This window comes from Artibeus jamaicensis, unplaced genomic scaffold (assembly GCF_021234435.1).
Source record: "Artibeus jamaicensis isolate MK-2021 breed Jamaican fruit bat unplaced genomic scaffold, CSHL_Jam_final scaffold_754, whole genome shotgun sequence".
Taxonomy (NCBI): Eukaryota; Metazoa; Chordata; class Mammalia; order Chiroptera; family Phyllostomidae; genus Artibeus; species Artibeus jamaicensis.
Window position 1 is genome coordinate 1,952,412 of NW_026522054.1, and position 15,142 is coordinate 1,967,553.

General features: G+C 46.6%; 3 protein-coding genes across 11 annotated transcripts in view; 2 read left to right on the forward strand and 1 right to left on the reverse strand.

Moving 5' to 3' along the window:
- ENAH (ENAH actin regulator) overlaps window positions 1–15,142 on the reverse strand; it is a 217,028-nt gene that overhangs the window by 186,844 nt on the left and 15,042 nt on the right. The window lies entirely within an intron of this gene.
- SRP9 (signal recognition particle 9) lies at window positions 115–6,359 on the forward strand. 2 transcript variants are annotated; one of them, XM_037138796.2, is made up of 4 exons: window positions 115–346; window positions 3,518–3,586; window positions 5,210–5,368; window positions 5,703–6,359. In XM_037138796.2, the coding sequence occupies exons 1-3, from the start codon at window positions 275–277 to the stop codon at window positions 5,327–5,329; spliced, it is 261 nt and encodes an 86-aa protein (XP_036994691.1). In that variant the 5' UTR covers window positions 115–274; the 3' UTR covers window positions 5,330–5,368; window positions 5,703–6,359. The 2 variants fall into 2 exon arrangements, with proteins under 2 accessions (XP_036994691.1, XP_036994690.1); XM_037138795.2 differs by having other exon boundaries at window positions 116–346; window positions 5,210–6,359.
- Window positions 13,782–15,142, forward strand: part of EPHX1 (epoxide hydrolase 1) — a 30,100-nt gene continuing 28,739 nt past the window's right edge. The window contains exon 1 of the mRNA XM_037138793.2: window positions 13,782–13,889. The gene's annotated coding sequence lies outside the window, so the exon portion shown is untranslated. The remainder of the gene's footprint in view (window positions 13,890–15,142) is intronic.

Here is a 15,142-nt window from a genome sequence, read left to right on the forward strand (position 1 = left end):
TGGGCCAGTTCCCAGAGCCACCCGCTCCGGGCTCCGCCCCATTCTGACAACATCCTTACTTCTCATTGGTCAAGAGCCTTCCGGCCATCCAATAAAATGAGACATTGGTGCAAGAAGGTGCCACCCTCTTTGGTCAGGTGGGCCTTGCCATCGGTCGATCCATCGATCGATCCATCGATCTATCGGCAGTGGTGGGAAGTAGGTAGTGGGTTGGCTGGGTCACACAGCCTCCGGTCGCAGTTTTGCCTCCCTGTTGTCCCGCTGCGGTCCCACCATGCCGCAGTACCAGACCTGGGAGGAGTTCAGTCGCGCGGCCGAGAAACTCTACCTCGCCGACCCGATGAAGGTAAGGTGCTGGCGGGGCCGGCGCTCCTTACCCAGGCCCAGGCCAGGATGTCTTCACTGCCGTCCACGCGGCCTCCAGTTCTTCGGCGCCCTGGGAAGTGCTGGCATTGACCACAGATGGACCCTTCCAAGTCTGATTGTGCCTACTGTCTCTCCTCTGATTGATGGCTCTATAAGGCCCTGCAATGGGCAAAAGCAGGATCATTTCCGGGTCGCGAGCAGTCCTGCTGCTGGCCTTTCCTGCCCCCAATACCCGAGTGTCTCTTCGGAATTCAGTGGTTTACGTGTCCCTCAGGGCAGGGCTCCTCCCCCACCCTCAGCCTCGCCTTCCTGGCCTTGGTGTTTCGCTGCCCATTTCCGGTACAGCCAGGGCGGGAGGGTCCCTCCTCGGAAATAAAACAGTAAATTTTTTTCTGCTACTGCCGACACGTTCATGAAAAACCCCAATTTAGAGGCATCTACACCCGTTAGAATAGTGGTTCTTAACCATTTAGAGGTTAAACCTATTAGAGAAGGAGAATGCATGCACCCTTCCTCCAACAAAATGAACCTGAACATTAAAGATTAAAAACAAGTGGATGGCAGAGGTTAGCTCATTATTTAAAAAGCTAAGGTTTACTTTATTGTCATATGTAAACATTATTTGAAACACCACCTTGTTAACTAAAAATCTTGCTAGCTTTTTAAATCTTGATAGGTAACAAGAAGCTGTAGAATACTCTGTTCCACAATTTGTCATAAAATAATATAGTAACAAATGATGAAGTGAATTAGATATTTTTTAAAGTGAGTACTTTGGTTATGACACAATTTCCACCCCCTCCATTTGGATGACTAGACTTGTTTGTAGGGCCATTGGTTTCTTCATTTAAGCCATGTCCTATGAGAACGAAACGGGATTTTTGTCTAGTAGTGCTCACTGTATAAACTGACACTTTTAAAAGAAAGAATATACAAGTTTACATCAAGAGTGGTCATTTAAATGTGCTGCTGGTGGTGCCAGGGAAAATGGAAATAAAATGGTAACTACAGGGCACTGCTGTGAACACAGCATGTCTAGAATATGCAGGAGAGAGACCTTTTCCGGCTCTTTACCCAATCAGAAAGTGCCAGTGGCCTCCAAGCTCCTGCGTCTTCGCGGTAGCCCTCTACTGGTTATTGACAGTCTCCTACGTGACAGACATTTCACATATATTTGTAGGTACAGTTTATGTGAACGAGGAAGACAGCCCCTTGAGGTAGCTGAGTAAACAGTCTTGGAGACGTTAAGTGACGACATGTATAGTCTAAGAGATTAAGTTAAAATTTGAAATCAGGACTCTAAGCCCCAAGTCCATACTGTTGTTTCTACCTGCCAGGACTAAAGAAGTAAATAAAATGTCACAATTCTCTGACCCTGTTCTACAAAAATCTCTCTTCTCTCCCAACTGCACTGCACCTTTAATGACGCACATCATCCCGTCTGCCGTTCTCTCTGACATCACCCTGATTGGAGGTGGTATCCCGCTGGACCATGTAATGACCTCATGGTTGGTCTGCCTGCCTTTTTAATCCCTGCTCCCTCTCACCCCACAGTGGTCTAAGACACACCCATTGAGGTCTCCGTTTTCTGCGTACAGAGTGGTTCTTCATTGACAGCTGGGTCACGTGCAGCCTCTGAGCCCACTGGCTGATCCTCTCCGCAGCCTGTCTGGCTTGGTGTCCCACCATTCCCAGCACCTTGGGCTCTGTCCTCTCGAAGCTGCAGAATTCCTGGACTCTTCATGCAGGCTGCTGCTGCTTGAGCCTTTATCCTGCTACCTTCCCTAAAAGCAAAAAGTCTTTGCAAAGCTACCTTCACAAAACCTTTTACACTTCCTATAGCCTCAATCTGAATTGCTTGTTTACTTTTCTCTCAGCATTTTTACTTGTGCGTGCCTTTAGAGGACCTGATTTGTGTTCTTTTATGTTTTGGTTATTTTTGGTCTGTGGGATTCAAAGATCCTGAGAGAGCAAGACTCTGGATTTCTTTTTCTGTTCAAGGCGTCTGGCATGGTAACGTAGGTGCCCCCAAGTTATGAAATTGACCTTCTTATTATAATACCATTGACCCTTTAACTCATTTCTCCTGATGAAGGCAGTGGGTATTCTTTTAACCAAGAGTGAAAACATCACATAGTTGTCACACTTAGCACACTTTAAAATTTCAGTTTCTTTTTGTTTCTGGAGAACTGAATATTTTTAACAAAAAGTGTCGTGTAGCATGGCACATGGTATAGGAGTTATTCTAGATTTGGGAAAATGTGGATGGAGGCATCTTTTCAAGGCAGAACCCTGTTTTCTGAAATAACGCATCCATGCACCATCATGGCAACAGCGCGATTTTGCTGAACGCTTGAGCCTCAGTCCACCTCCTGAGAGGCGTGGGACGGGGAAGGTGTGAACTCGGGTTTCCCCAGGGATGGGTCTGGATTTCCCAGCCCTCTCTGCTGTTCGCCCCCCTGCTGTTCCTGTCATTGCTCTGCAGCTGAGCGTGGTGGTACTGTAAGAGAGGGAAAACTTTCTCCTTTATTCTCTTAGGTTTAATTGCTGGGATCCTGCAGATTAACCCGACAAAAGGCAGATAAACACGGAGGAAAACTGTTACATGTGAACTGCAGTTCATAAAGAAATAGAAGGGGACAGTTAGAGTTGGAACCTATGGCCCATCTTAACAAAGGGTGACAAAGTGTGGAACAGAGGCTGGAAAAAGAAAAGGGAGCTTGGGGCATCTGAGGGGCAGAGTAACTAGTGGGAAGGTGACTAGGGAGTGCGTGGTAAGTAAATAGTAGGCGTTTAGTGCAGCTTTTTAAGCAGATGAGCACCCTTGTGGGTAAGGGAGGGGGGAACATTTATTAACCTTTACAGAGGTTCATTTGTGTCCTGCTGTTAGCCAGAAAGGGCAGATTCCTAATTGCCTTCAGCTCAAAATAGTCCTGCCCAAGTGGCTTATTTTGAGGTGGCATGCTTTGATTCCATCCGTATATGTTTTTACTGGCTAGAAATGCCAAACCCCCTCATGTCTTTAAAAAAAAAAGTAAGTGTAGCAATAGGAATGGACTGAAATGCTGTGTTCTACCACATTTCAATAGTAATAAGTTTAAAGTCAAAGTTTATAAGTTTAATATCTTTTAAAAATGCATTTTTGTTTCAGGCACGTGTGGTTCTCAAATATAGGCATTCTGATGGGAGTTTGTGTATGAAAGTAACAGATGATTTAGTCGTAAGTATACACTTTTATTCTTTGCATACTTTTAGATTTGTTCGAGGTAATCATGTTTTTGAAATTATTTACATAGAATTTATGCAAATTACCTGCGGGGATTATTATTTTGCATTTCAGTCCAAAGTCAAGAAACACATTCTAGAAGCTACTTTTACAGGCTCTTGGGGAAATAATTTAACTTGCTTCATTAAGATAGCGTATCAGGTATAGTTTAATAATTGTTGTCTTCAAACCTTGAGAAGAATATAGAGGCCATAACTGGAGATAAGGGAACAAAGGTTTCCTTATGGGCATGTGACAAGTGAATGATGGTATTTGAACACAAGATACAAGCTTTATAGTCACTTCTTTTTCCTCCCCAGACTGCTCGCTCTCGTTACTTCCTCACACCCGGTCACGGCTGAGCCCCTGCCAGCTGCCATCTGTGTGGCACTGAGCTGCCCAGGCTGACAGCTCGGCAGCGCCTCCTTGACTCTCACGCCCTGCAGTCTCACCGGCTCTCGCCTCCCTTCACTGCCTCGCTGCTCTTGATACAGAAAACTACTCTCGTGGAAAACGTTATTTTGCTATCTGTGGCTCCATTTTATCTTATTTTCTTTTTCTGTGTTTCTGTTTCATTCATTGCTGATGGCTTCACTGATGCACCCGCAGAAATAGTGGCTTCTCTGGGATTCTGTCCTTAGTTGTCTTTTTCGAGCCACTTCTTTGGAGTAATCTGTTGGGTCATTAAGTTCAGTGCTGCCTGTATCTGTGTCTACTATCAAATTTGGACATTTAGCTCGTATTTTTTTCTGATGCCCTGACTAGCGCCACGCTGAGTATCCAGACCTCACTACTCCTCAGAATTAGCCTGTCTAGAACGGGACACCCCACCTCCTCTCCAGCTGGCTCCTTCTCCTGCTCTCTGCTTTCAGTTGCACTTCATGTTTGCCGGTCACGTGTGGTCCCTTCCTCCCCCTCATTCTCATGTCCATTCTCCCTTCACTGGAAAAACTCGTGTTTGATCCCAGGATACATTCCATTTTTAGGCATTTGGGGATTAATGATTCAAGCTCCCTCATTCAGTACCTGTCGGGAACGAACATTCCATTTTCACCGATGCTCTCAGGTTTAGGATGTCGTCACTTGCCCGGACTGTTAGAACAGTCTCCTGTGTTCCCGCATCCGTCCACCCTTCCGCCACCCTAGACGGCTGCTGGTCTTGATTTCTAAAACTGCGAGTTTGATCCGCCTTAAAAGTCTTCGTGGCTCCTGTCACTAATGTAAACCCCACCCTCACATCCCTGTAATCTGTTTTTTTTTCTCTGTTACTTAAAAGCTTGAGACTTGAGTTCTTCCCTTAAGACCATGGCAGGATTTAACATATTACTTAACTGGGTATTTTTTGATAAGCTTCGATAGAGTTCACTGAGTTTTTCAACCCACAGCAGTGACATTTATGGAATGTAATTGCTGGAGGCTTGGAAACTTGGATTTAGTTTTCTTAGTACGGCCCCCAGAGAGAAGAGGGCAAAAACAGTGGTAGCAAAGGCTCACATTTTTACCCAGCCAGTCGTACAGTTGCTATTGTTGACAGTCCATTTTTACACAGTTAACATGTGCCTTTAAACTTTCTGACAGTGTTTGGTGTACAGAACAGACCAAGCTCAAGATGTAAAGAAGATTGAGAAATTCCACAGTCAACTGATGCGACTCATGGTAGCCAAGGAATCCCGCAGTGTTGCCATGGAAACGGACTGAATGGTTTGAGATGAAGCCTGTTTACCATGTTTGTAGGAAGTAAATATCCTGAATTGAGAAAGTGTCGTGGCAGAAAATACTTTATGTAATAACTTAATGAGCTATTCAGAAGCTTAAAGTTTGTTTTTTTTTACTTTGTTTTTTAATGTTTACTTCAGAAAGCCAAGAATATAAATGCTTCCAGTTAGAAAGCCTTTATTTTTGGAAATTGAACAAGAAAGTTGGCTCTCTTAGAAACTTTCTGCAGATTCTTTGATACGGGGCAAAAATATTATTTCTGTAGTAAGTTTGTATCAGTACTTTGAAAATGAGATATCAGGAAAAGCCTATTCTTCAGTTTCTTCATCTGTAACCATTTTTGTTGGATTGATAGGTTCCTTTTGGGCCATAAAATGTGTGTGGTCGATGACCAGCAAATACAAAGTGCAGTGACCAGAATGAACCTGGCCCGGCGGGACCTGTTGTGTCCGGTAGCGTGGTCCCAGCTGTGTCTGAAAGTAATCATGGAAACACGTGCTTTATCTTGGACTTTCCACATTTCAACTGTATTTTGAATATAAGGACTTCATAGTAGCATTAGCTTGTTGAGCAGACTTTGAATCTAGTTTTCAATGCTCAAAACATGTGAACACAACGATCACTGATGGGCCGACATCGCCGTGTTCCTGAACGCTGGTCACACGTGTGCCCCCCAGCAGCCTGTCAGGGGGGCCGTAGCCTGTGCATACTGTCAACCCTCGCATCCCGCCCAGTCCCCGTCCACTCCCCCCCCCCCCCCCCCAGGTGCTGAGCACAACCTCACCGCTGTTCTGTTTCCTGTTAAGCCGGAAGTGTATTGCTGGATACTTATCTTGTATCTGTAACCTGAATTCCACCACCCAAGTGTCATGTTCACACATTGGTTCCTGCATTAAAATACCTTTGTCAGGAAGTTGTCGTGAAGAGCAGCATTTTCATATGGGAAGTTCCACTGGCCATGTGAATTCTGACATTTCAGAGAGGTCCAGAAATAAAATATTAGGTGAATATAGATGGTATCTCTTGAATTTTCACTTCACAAGCACTACTGGTTTCTTGGCCTGATGTACACTGTATTCATAGACTGTGAAGGAGCCTCATGAACTGTTCAGTGAATTTCATTTTGTTTCTCGGTTAAGGAAAGTAGGTAGTCTAGGGGTCTTCTAAGTTTGTGGCTTCCCCCTCCCTCACAGTTAGTGGGATCACTAGTTTTTCTTTGGCCTTTTTCTTTCTCATTTAATCCTCCCCTTTTCAACACGACTTTATCAAGGCAACCAGGAAGGGCGGGATGAGCATTTGGGTCCTTTGGGTCCTTTGGGTCCCGTGCCGCTGAGAGCAGAGGTCCGGAGGCAGACGGCCTGGGATGCGATGCCGGCCCCACTGCTTTCTACCTCTTCTGTGGTCTTAGACGAGGGACTTGCGTACGCCTCCTTCCCACCTGGAAATTGGGCTAACAGCGGTACTCATGGGACGTTCTGAGGGTCAAAGGGCATAACCCATGTTAAGCCTTTAGCACAGTGCCTAGAACATAGTAAGCTCAATAAATGGTAGTTGCTACTATTACTGTCATTGTTACAGTTATTGCTTCTCAGGGGAAAAGGCATGAAAAGCTAGCTCTTACATTTTCTCATAATTTTACTTGAGCCATTATTTATTGGTAATATCTGCCCTTTCTGCCAAGCTGTATCTGTTACTAAATGCCATTTTTGCAGTTGGGAATACAAGATGGCCCTCCCAAAATGTTCTTGTGGGGGGTGGGAGGGGAAGCAGACTGAAATCCTTAAATCTAAAACTTGTGTTTATCTGTGTCTGTAAAAAATAAAATTATGGAGAGAACTAGTTGGTGGTCAGTGGTAGAAGTATTGAATCTGTTAAACACCATATAAATAATAAAACACCAAACTATAATATACTGTGAAAATTGCAGTGCCATGTAGTTCAGTCTTTTACATCAGGGAGTATTTTTGGGCTCCGATCACACTTGTGTGGATTAATTCTCAGCGAGCTGTTTTGTGACGTATGCAGCCGGATGCCGCTGACTAGCAGGGGTGTCTCACCCGTGGGCCGCGCGTCCCGCGATGGACGTGAACGTGGCCCAACACAAAATCGTAAATTTCCTTAAAATCCCTTTCTTGTTCATCAGTTTCCATTTGTGTTTGTGTATTTCATGTGTGGCCCAAAACAACTCTTCCAGTGTGGGCCAGAGATGCCACAAATTGGGACACACCTATGAGTCTAAGGTGACCCACGTGAAGTCACTAGTAATTGAGGTTCTGGGGACAGTTAGCAGTTCACATCATTTCATTTTGTTACTCTCTCCTAAAGACCCACTCCGCTCGGGTCACAGAGCCCACCGACCCTGCGGTTGGGCTACCCGAGTTCTCTGCCGCACAGCGTTGGCTTCCCCCTTCCAGGGCACCTCGCCTGTGAACTTCCTGTCTTAAAAATATGAAATCTCTCAGTCACAAACTAACGACTTGTACCATAACATATGAAGAACCGAAAACTCAATAGAAAAACAACCTCTCTCCCCAAAAGCCCCGTAGATTTGAGCAGATGCTTCACTGAGCATTTACAGATAGCAGATGAGCACATCAGATGTTTAACGTCGGTTAAGAGACTGCAAATTAAAATGACCAGATACCAATACGTGCATCAGAACAGCTAAAACTAAAGAGACTGACCATCCTGAGTATCGACGAGGACACGGAGCAACCAGGACTGGCCTGCTGCTGGTGGAAATGGAAACCGGTACGGCCCCTTCAGAAAACTGTGTTTAAAAGCTTTTCCTATATCCGCCATCCATACAAGGACTTGTGCGTGCATGTCCATAATAACCTCCTCCACGAATAGTCAAAAACCAGAACCAACCCCAAAGCCCATCACGGGGTTTTGGAGAACTAAATTGTGGATGTCCGCGCACAGCGATACTATTCATCAATGGAAGGGGCGAACTATTGGTAACACGTGACAACATGGGTGAATCTCAAAACACTGAGGGAGAGAAGCCAGACACAAAGTGCATTCTGAAGGATCTGGTTTACATAGAATCGAAAACGCAAACCGGCCTACACAGAGTGACTGCGGATGACTGCAGATCCTTCGGTGGGGAGGTGTGGGTGGGAAGGATTACAGTGGGACCTGGGGAAATGTCGGGGTGACGGGGATACCCACTGTCCTGAATAGGGTGAGTTTCATGTGTGTGTGTGTACATAGGCCAAAGCTTGGGAAACTACATTCCAAGTATGTGCAGTCTATCGCATGCCAACTATAGCTCAATAAGGTGTTTTGAAAAAGAGAAAACCCAGCCCTGGCAAGCTGGGTCTCCAGTAGGAGGCGGGTGAGAGGCAACCACCCATTGATGTTTCCCTCTCCCTTCCCCTCTCTAAAAAAAAAAATAAAACCTTTAAAAGAAAAAAAACCTGTTGTAAAAACAGCTGGTAGTGACAGCCCCGTCGCCCTACATGTAACGCAGGCTGCAGGTTCACAACAGGGCTGCACTTGGGGCTGTTGCCAGACAGATGGAGAGCCGCCCTGCAGTTTGAGGCTCTTCCTACCCTCCCTCCCTCCCTCCCTTCACGGGCATTTCTACCACCAATAAATCTCTACACTTACTCCACCTTGGCACTTTCTAAAGTAATTGAGTTGATGCAGCATCCATTGTTCAGCCTCTAACAAATACATTTGTTGTACAGAAGTTCCAGATCTTGAGAATAGTCTCCCATTCTCTGGGTGCAGTCCTTGGTGTATTTGGTCTGATGTCCGTCTCGACATTTGGTGCATGTGCAACCCAGAGATGCAGGCGAGTCAGAGCCTGTGAGGTCACCCTTGACCATTCAGGCACAGGAGCTAATACTGCTTTTTGTCCCCTGGGTGGACAGTTCTGATTTCATAAAGCATCTCAGAAGGTTGCATAGAATCAGGCACCCGTTGCTCAGAGCAGTAGCCAGTCTGAAGACATCCTTCGCCCTTCCCTTTCCACCTCTCCAGCCCTTAACGCCTGTCCCCAGGACACCTTCCCAAGTAAGCTACTTACACGGAAGACTTTGTCTCAGGCTGGATTGCAGGGGAACCCGGATCAAAAAAAGAGCTCTTGGAAATTAACATGATAGCTGAAGTGAAAAGTGGGGGGAAATTGCAGATGCCTCAGAAAATCCAAAAAGGAGCAGGAAGAAAAAGAGGAAAATCAGAAATCAAGATTTCAAAAATAGGAACTCCAGAAAACAGAAAATGGAGTGGAAGAAATCAATATTACTTAAGAAATGTTTGCAGAATTAAAGGACATACATTTCTGGGGCCCTCCTAGTGCCTTGCACAAAGGGTGAAAGTAGACCAAATGTCAAGACCAGTGAGCTCAGAACTTCAGAAAGTGGGGGATAAGGAAAAGATCCCATAAGCTTCCAGAGTCTGGGACCAGGGAGGAGGGCGTTCCTTAAAAGGCTTGGGCGTCAGAATGGCTCTGGACCTCTCAGTGTCGATACTGGAAAAGTAGATGATCATGGAGCAAAGCTTTCAACATTCCACCCTGGAATTTTTTACTTTGTATTGAGCCAAAACTATGGATTCATGGGAAGCACTGAATAGAGACATTTCCAGACACAGATTACGTTTTGCTAAGGTAACGATCTCAGCCTTTGGGAAAAAAAACATTGTTATTCCAAGTCCAGGTGGCTGTGGCTCCGCAGGCCACAGTCTTTCATTCCAGGGTCCAGGAAGAAAGAGCAGAACCTCCCAACTGCTATTAAAACTTCTGCTCAGATGTCACGTCATATTCTATTGATCAAAGCAAGTGACATGTGCAAGCCTGATGTCAGTGACATGGGGATTATAGGCAACCTTAGGGAGATACAGGAAGTCACATAGCAAAAGGCAGAAATACGTAAGCGTGGAATCCCTGGGAAGTTATCTACTCAATGTCTCCAGGTTTTACCTCCCACATATCCGTTTTTTAAGAAGCTGCTCAAGCCCTGACCCCCATGGCTCAGTTGGTTGGACATTGTTCCACCAAGAAAAGGTTGCAGGTTCGATTCCCAGTCAGGGCATGTGCCTGGGTCGTGGGTTCAGTTTCCAGACTGGGTGTGTATGAGAGGCAACCGATCAATGTTTCTCTCCCTCTTTTCCTCCCTCTCTTCTCTCTCTAAAAATAAATACAATCTTTCTTTTTTTTTTTTTTAAGCCACTGAAGGATGTGTTCTTCTAAAGTGAGGGAATGACCTGAGGAAGAGGAAGACGGGGGCGGGGCGAGAGGTGGATGAAGGAAGGGACACCACACAGGAGCCAGCAGAGGGGATTCAGGAGGATGGTGGTGAAGACCACAGCTCTGAGCTGCAGGACTGGAGCAACCAGATCGGAGCCCGATCGGAAGGTTCCTGAGGCACTTTAAGAAAATAAAATTGAAGAAAGTCAGATGTGCCGTGCCTGGAGTTGGTCAGAGCGTCATCCTGATACACCAAGTTTGCAGGTTTGATCCCCAGTCGGGGTACATACAAGAATCAATCAACAAATGCATAAATAAGTGGAACAACGAACCAATGTTTGCCTCTCTCTAAAATTAATAATTTTTTTTTTAATTTAAAAGAAAATCTGTTGTGAATACATTTTTTATGAAGGGATTTAGATAACTGATAGGTTAGTGTTGAAGTAGTGACTGGTACATAAATAATTATGCAAATTTTACAAATATTAATTCTAGGGCAAAACAACATGTTACAAGGGAAAAGAACATTAATCAGAGTTACTATAGATCAGTTCTGAATTGCCTTCATGATAATAAAAACACTGAACGGTGATATAACCAAACTCATTCCGGGAATACAGAGAAGGATGGGAAGTCCAGCCAGTGAGGTCAGTTGAAGAAAGAGCTAATTTCCACATCAGTTAAGATCTTCAACAGATAGTATCTAAAATGAGGTTAAAAAAAGTTAACAAATATACAAAGAATCAGCTGAAAGGGTTGGAGCTGGTTTCCGTCCTTCAAGAAGAATGAGGGGTGGGGAGAAGCAGCTTTGATTGGCGTCCAACCCTGGAGAGCCATCTCACGCTTCCAACAATTGACACGGAATTTGAATACCAGTCTTCCCGTCCCTGCAAAACAGGCACAGAATGATCCTCATACTGAAGTACGTCACAGAACAGTGTCCAGTGCAGGCCCATAGAGGGCCCACGAGGGCCTCTGCTTTTGAACTTTGTGTTTACAGACCAGCTTATTTATGGAAATTCTTCTCTTGGCCTCAGTCTTCACAAGATCGTGTTGTTGACTGTTGCCCTTGAAGTTCTGGGAACACAGTACAGTCAGAGACCTCTAGAAATCTGGGATCAAGTGGTTTGGGGAGTTGATGTGAAGTCGTTTAAAAGAATTTTCAGGGTCAGTGACTCCTTTCTGTGGACATAGGAAAAGTGCTTCCAGGTCTAACATTTGACATCTTCCCTCTTCATTAACAACTGTTAAAAAAATGCAGCTGAGTATATTTTAAATGTCTTCTTGGCTTTATTCGGTGACTCATGAGTAGGGCAACATCCCATCCAACAGGGAGAAAGGAGCTCCAGAGAGCTGTACAAAATGCAATCACTTAAAGGCAGAAAGAGGGACAGGACAAGGAGTTCACAGCAAAAGAAAAGGCTGTTTCAGGCAAGGTCACCTTCTTCGGCAGGGGTGACCTTCTTCTATCAGGAAGGTGACCTCACTAGAGCTGACCGGGTACTTCCAGAGTGACTGGGTAACAGTCACGTTTCTGGGAGATGCTGAAACAGTAGTTAGGTCAACTACACCTGGCTGGGGGTGGGGTGCCTACCACAAGTGACTCCATTTTTGGCCTGCTGTCTCCTTTAACATCTTCTTCTAAGATACGAAGTCACTATAAAATCTTAAATTATTTTCTATTCGTATTGACTCGGTGCACAAGGTACCGCTTTATAAATTGTCTCATCCAAGTTTCCAGAAACTGGGGATTCTGCTTATGTGTCATCGGTTCGTTCAGAGCACCATATGCTAATGAGTGGTATATATACTTGATTATAAAAATGATGAAAAGACAGCTAGGAAACAATTCTATGCAACTGGTATTCTTACAAAGTGTTCTCTCTTTAGGAGACTTTGTAAATTAGCCATTTGGTTTCCTCAGCCCCACCCCTTTGATGTCAAGTGGCTTTATAATCTGTTCATCTTGAAATAGATAATAGCTTTGTAATGAGGAATGGGTGATCTGCCCTTTTGGGAAGCTAGCTATAGGAACATACACACAGGGTCTGCTGCAATCGATGACCTGTCCATTGGCAATGTATTGGTAAGTATTCACAGAGCAGACAGTGCCCGGGGGGAGCCCCACGGTGAATCAGAATGAAGGAAAAGCTTGAGGTGGGGAGCAGATCCAGAGAGAGAGAGTTATATATTAAATACTTCGATGTGTATTTTTTAAGATCAAGGCTGTTCACTTAGAAAAACTCAGTTCTCACAATCGAGATATTAAACATGAATATAATACTATTATTTAATCTATAGGCCTTCCTCAAATGTCTGCAGTCATCCCAATAACACGCTTTGTAGGCACTTTCTGGCCCAGCATCACCAGAACAGAGCATTGCAACCCATTCCCATGCTTCGTGCCTTGTCTTCTCTGGCCTGGACGCTTTCAGACCTTGGCATTTTTTAAGAGTACAGGCCTGTTATTTTTCAGAATGTGATTTAATCTGGGGTTTGTCCATGTTTCCGCGTGATTCATTCATATTGTTCATTTTTGGCATAAAGAATTGCTGTTTCCTTCCCAGCCAATCAGGAATTGATCTAGTTTTTAATACAAAGTTGTCCCCCTTCACATTGTTTTTCATTCTATTTGATGTGCCTGAAAGAAAACTCCCCAGAAGTTTGTATAGAGCAACAACTTTTGTTTAGATTTTTAAAATATAACGTACTCTAGAGAGCAACATTCTCCCCATTCTTTTGCTCTGTACCAATGGCTTTCAGCCAAAGGAAAGTAGGATTCTGTCTCACGTTTGCCCTGCGAAGCTGGACTCTGTAACTTACTTATTTATCCACTGCGTATGTGTACATCGTACTTTGAAATATCTTACGGTGTCTTAGATTTCATATCCTAAGGATTCAGCTTACAGCCTCGCCGCCATTATCTTACATAAAAGCAGCTTTATTGAGATAGGACTCACAGACGCCCAAACTCCCCCTTTTACACTGTGCGGTTCAGGGGTTCGTTTGCATACGCGGGGTCCTGGGGATGCAACCATCACCATATCCAAGTTGAGAAGGGAAGTCACTGCCTCGGACGCAGCGCCACGCCTGCACTTGGAGTTGCTCGCTCCTGAGCAGACCCGAAGCCTCGGAGAGCCTTAGCCTGCCCGGGTCCCTCAGGTAACGACAGAGACAGAACGTCCCTGCTGCCCTGGGCCCAGCTAGGACCGCCCCACAGAGGGGGATGAGCCTGGGCGGGGTCAGCGGTGGGGCTCCGGAGACCAGACCAGCCTCGGAAGTCAGGGAACCGGGAGCCGGAGGAGCAGCGTGCAGGTCCCCGCAGGAGCCTGGGAACCAACTACCGTAAGATCCCGGAGCGCTGGACGCGCTTCCTGGGCGGGGGGCGGGGTCCTGAGGCCAGGTAGCGCCCCCGGGAGCTCGGGCGGGGTGGGACCCGCGGCTCGGGGTGGTGCAGGAGAATGACAGGGCCTGGGGGCGCGGGACTCTGTGGGGCCGCGACGTCCGGCAGGCTGAGGCTCCAGTATGACTTGCAGACAGGCCTCCGCACCCACTGGTGTCGCGTGCCGCCTGCCCTCCCCACCCACCCGCAACTGCGTCCAAGATGCTGGCCCTCGCGTGACCGCGCCTGGCACCTGGCCCTCCCTTTGGCCCCGAGGCCGGGCAGCAACTTCCGCGGCCTGGACTCGCTGGACACTGCCCCTCGTCGGGCGCTGCCCCGGAGAGTAGTGATTCCAAGGGCTGCGTCTAAACTTCGCAGCGTCACGCACGTGCTTGCCCCCGAATCCCACCACCTATCTCACGTCTTCTAGTTGCAATGAGCTTTCTTGCCATCTTTGCCCACCACCTGGGGGCCGGGGGGGCGGGGGGCCTTCTTCTGCCTCTTGCTTTACTCTCCTGAGGGCCCAACGGCCCATTCAGCCTGGCCTGGCCCAGCTCCCTGCCCTGGAAGGGGGGCATTGACCCAGAAGCTGTGGAACTTGGCTCCTGGCCCCTCACGTGCCCCGCCCCTTCTGAAGCAGCCTGGGGGTGGGAAGGTGGGGGCTCTAGCCCTTTCAGCAATGCTGAAATCCCAATCTCGAGGACTTTTTTCTTCAAGCTGCACCCCCTCTTCCACCACTTTCCCCTCCCCTCCAGTGTATAAACTTCAGGCTCCCCAAAACCTCTATCTACCCTCTTTCCCAGGGTGGACAGACGTCCTCTCCCTTCCCTGACCCCCCCGGGTTCCACCCTGGCAGCTCTGGGGTAGGGTGGGAGATAAGGAAGCCTAGGCAGCTGGCATCTCAGCTCCCAGGGAGGCGCCTGTGCCCAGATTCATGAGCTGTTACGGGAAATGGTTGAGGACATTGGGATTGATGCCTGATTCTGGGCCACTGCAGCCTCCTGTGAATTCAGTGTGGTTTAAAATAAACATTTTTTTCGAGAAACCCCCGCTGACGCTGCTCCAGAAAGTACCATCCTCCTCGGTGCCCTGGTCACTTCCTTTAGGGACGCTGGGTTTGGGGGACTTGGTGGGGACCTTCCCCTGGCCTCCCTGGGCCCGATTCAGCAAAGGGCTCCGGGGCGAACAACGAACAGTTTTTCTTTCCCAAATTTCC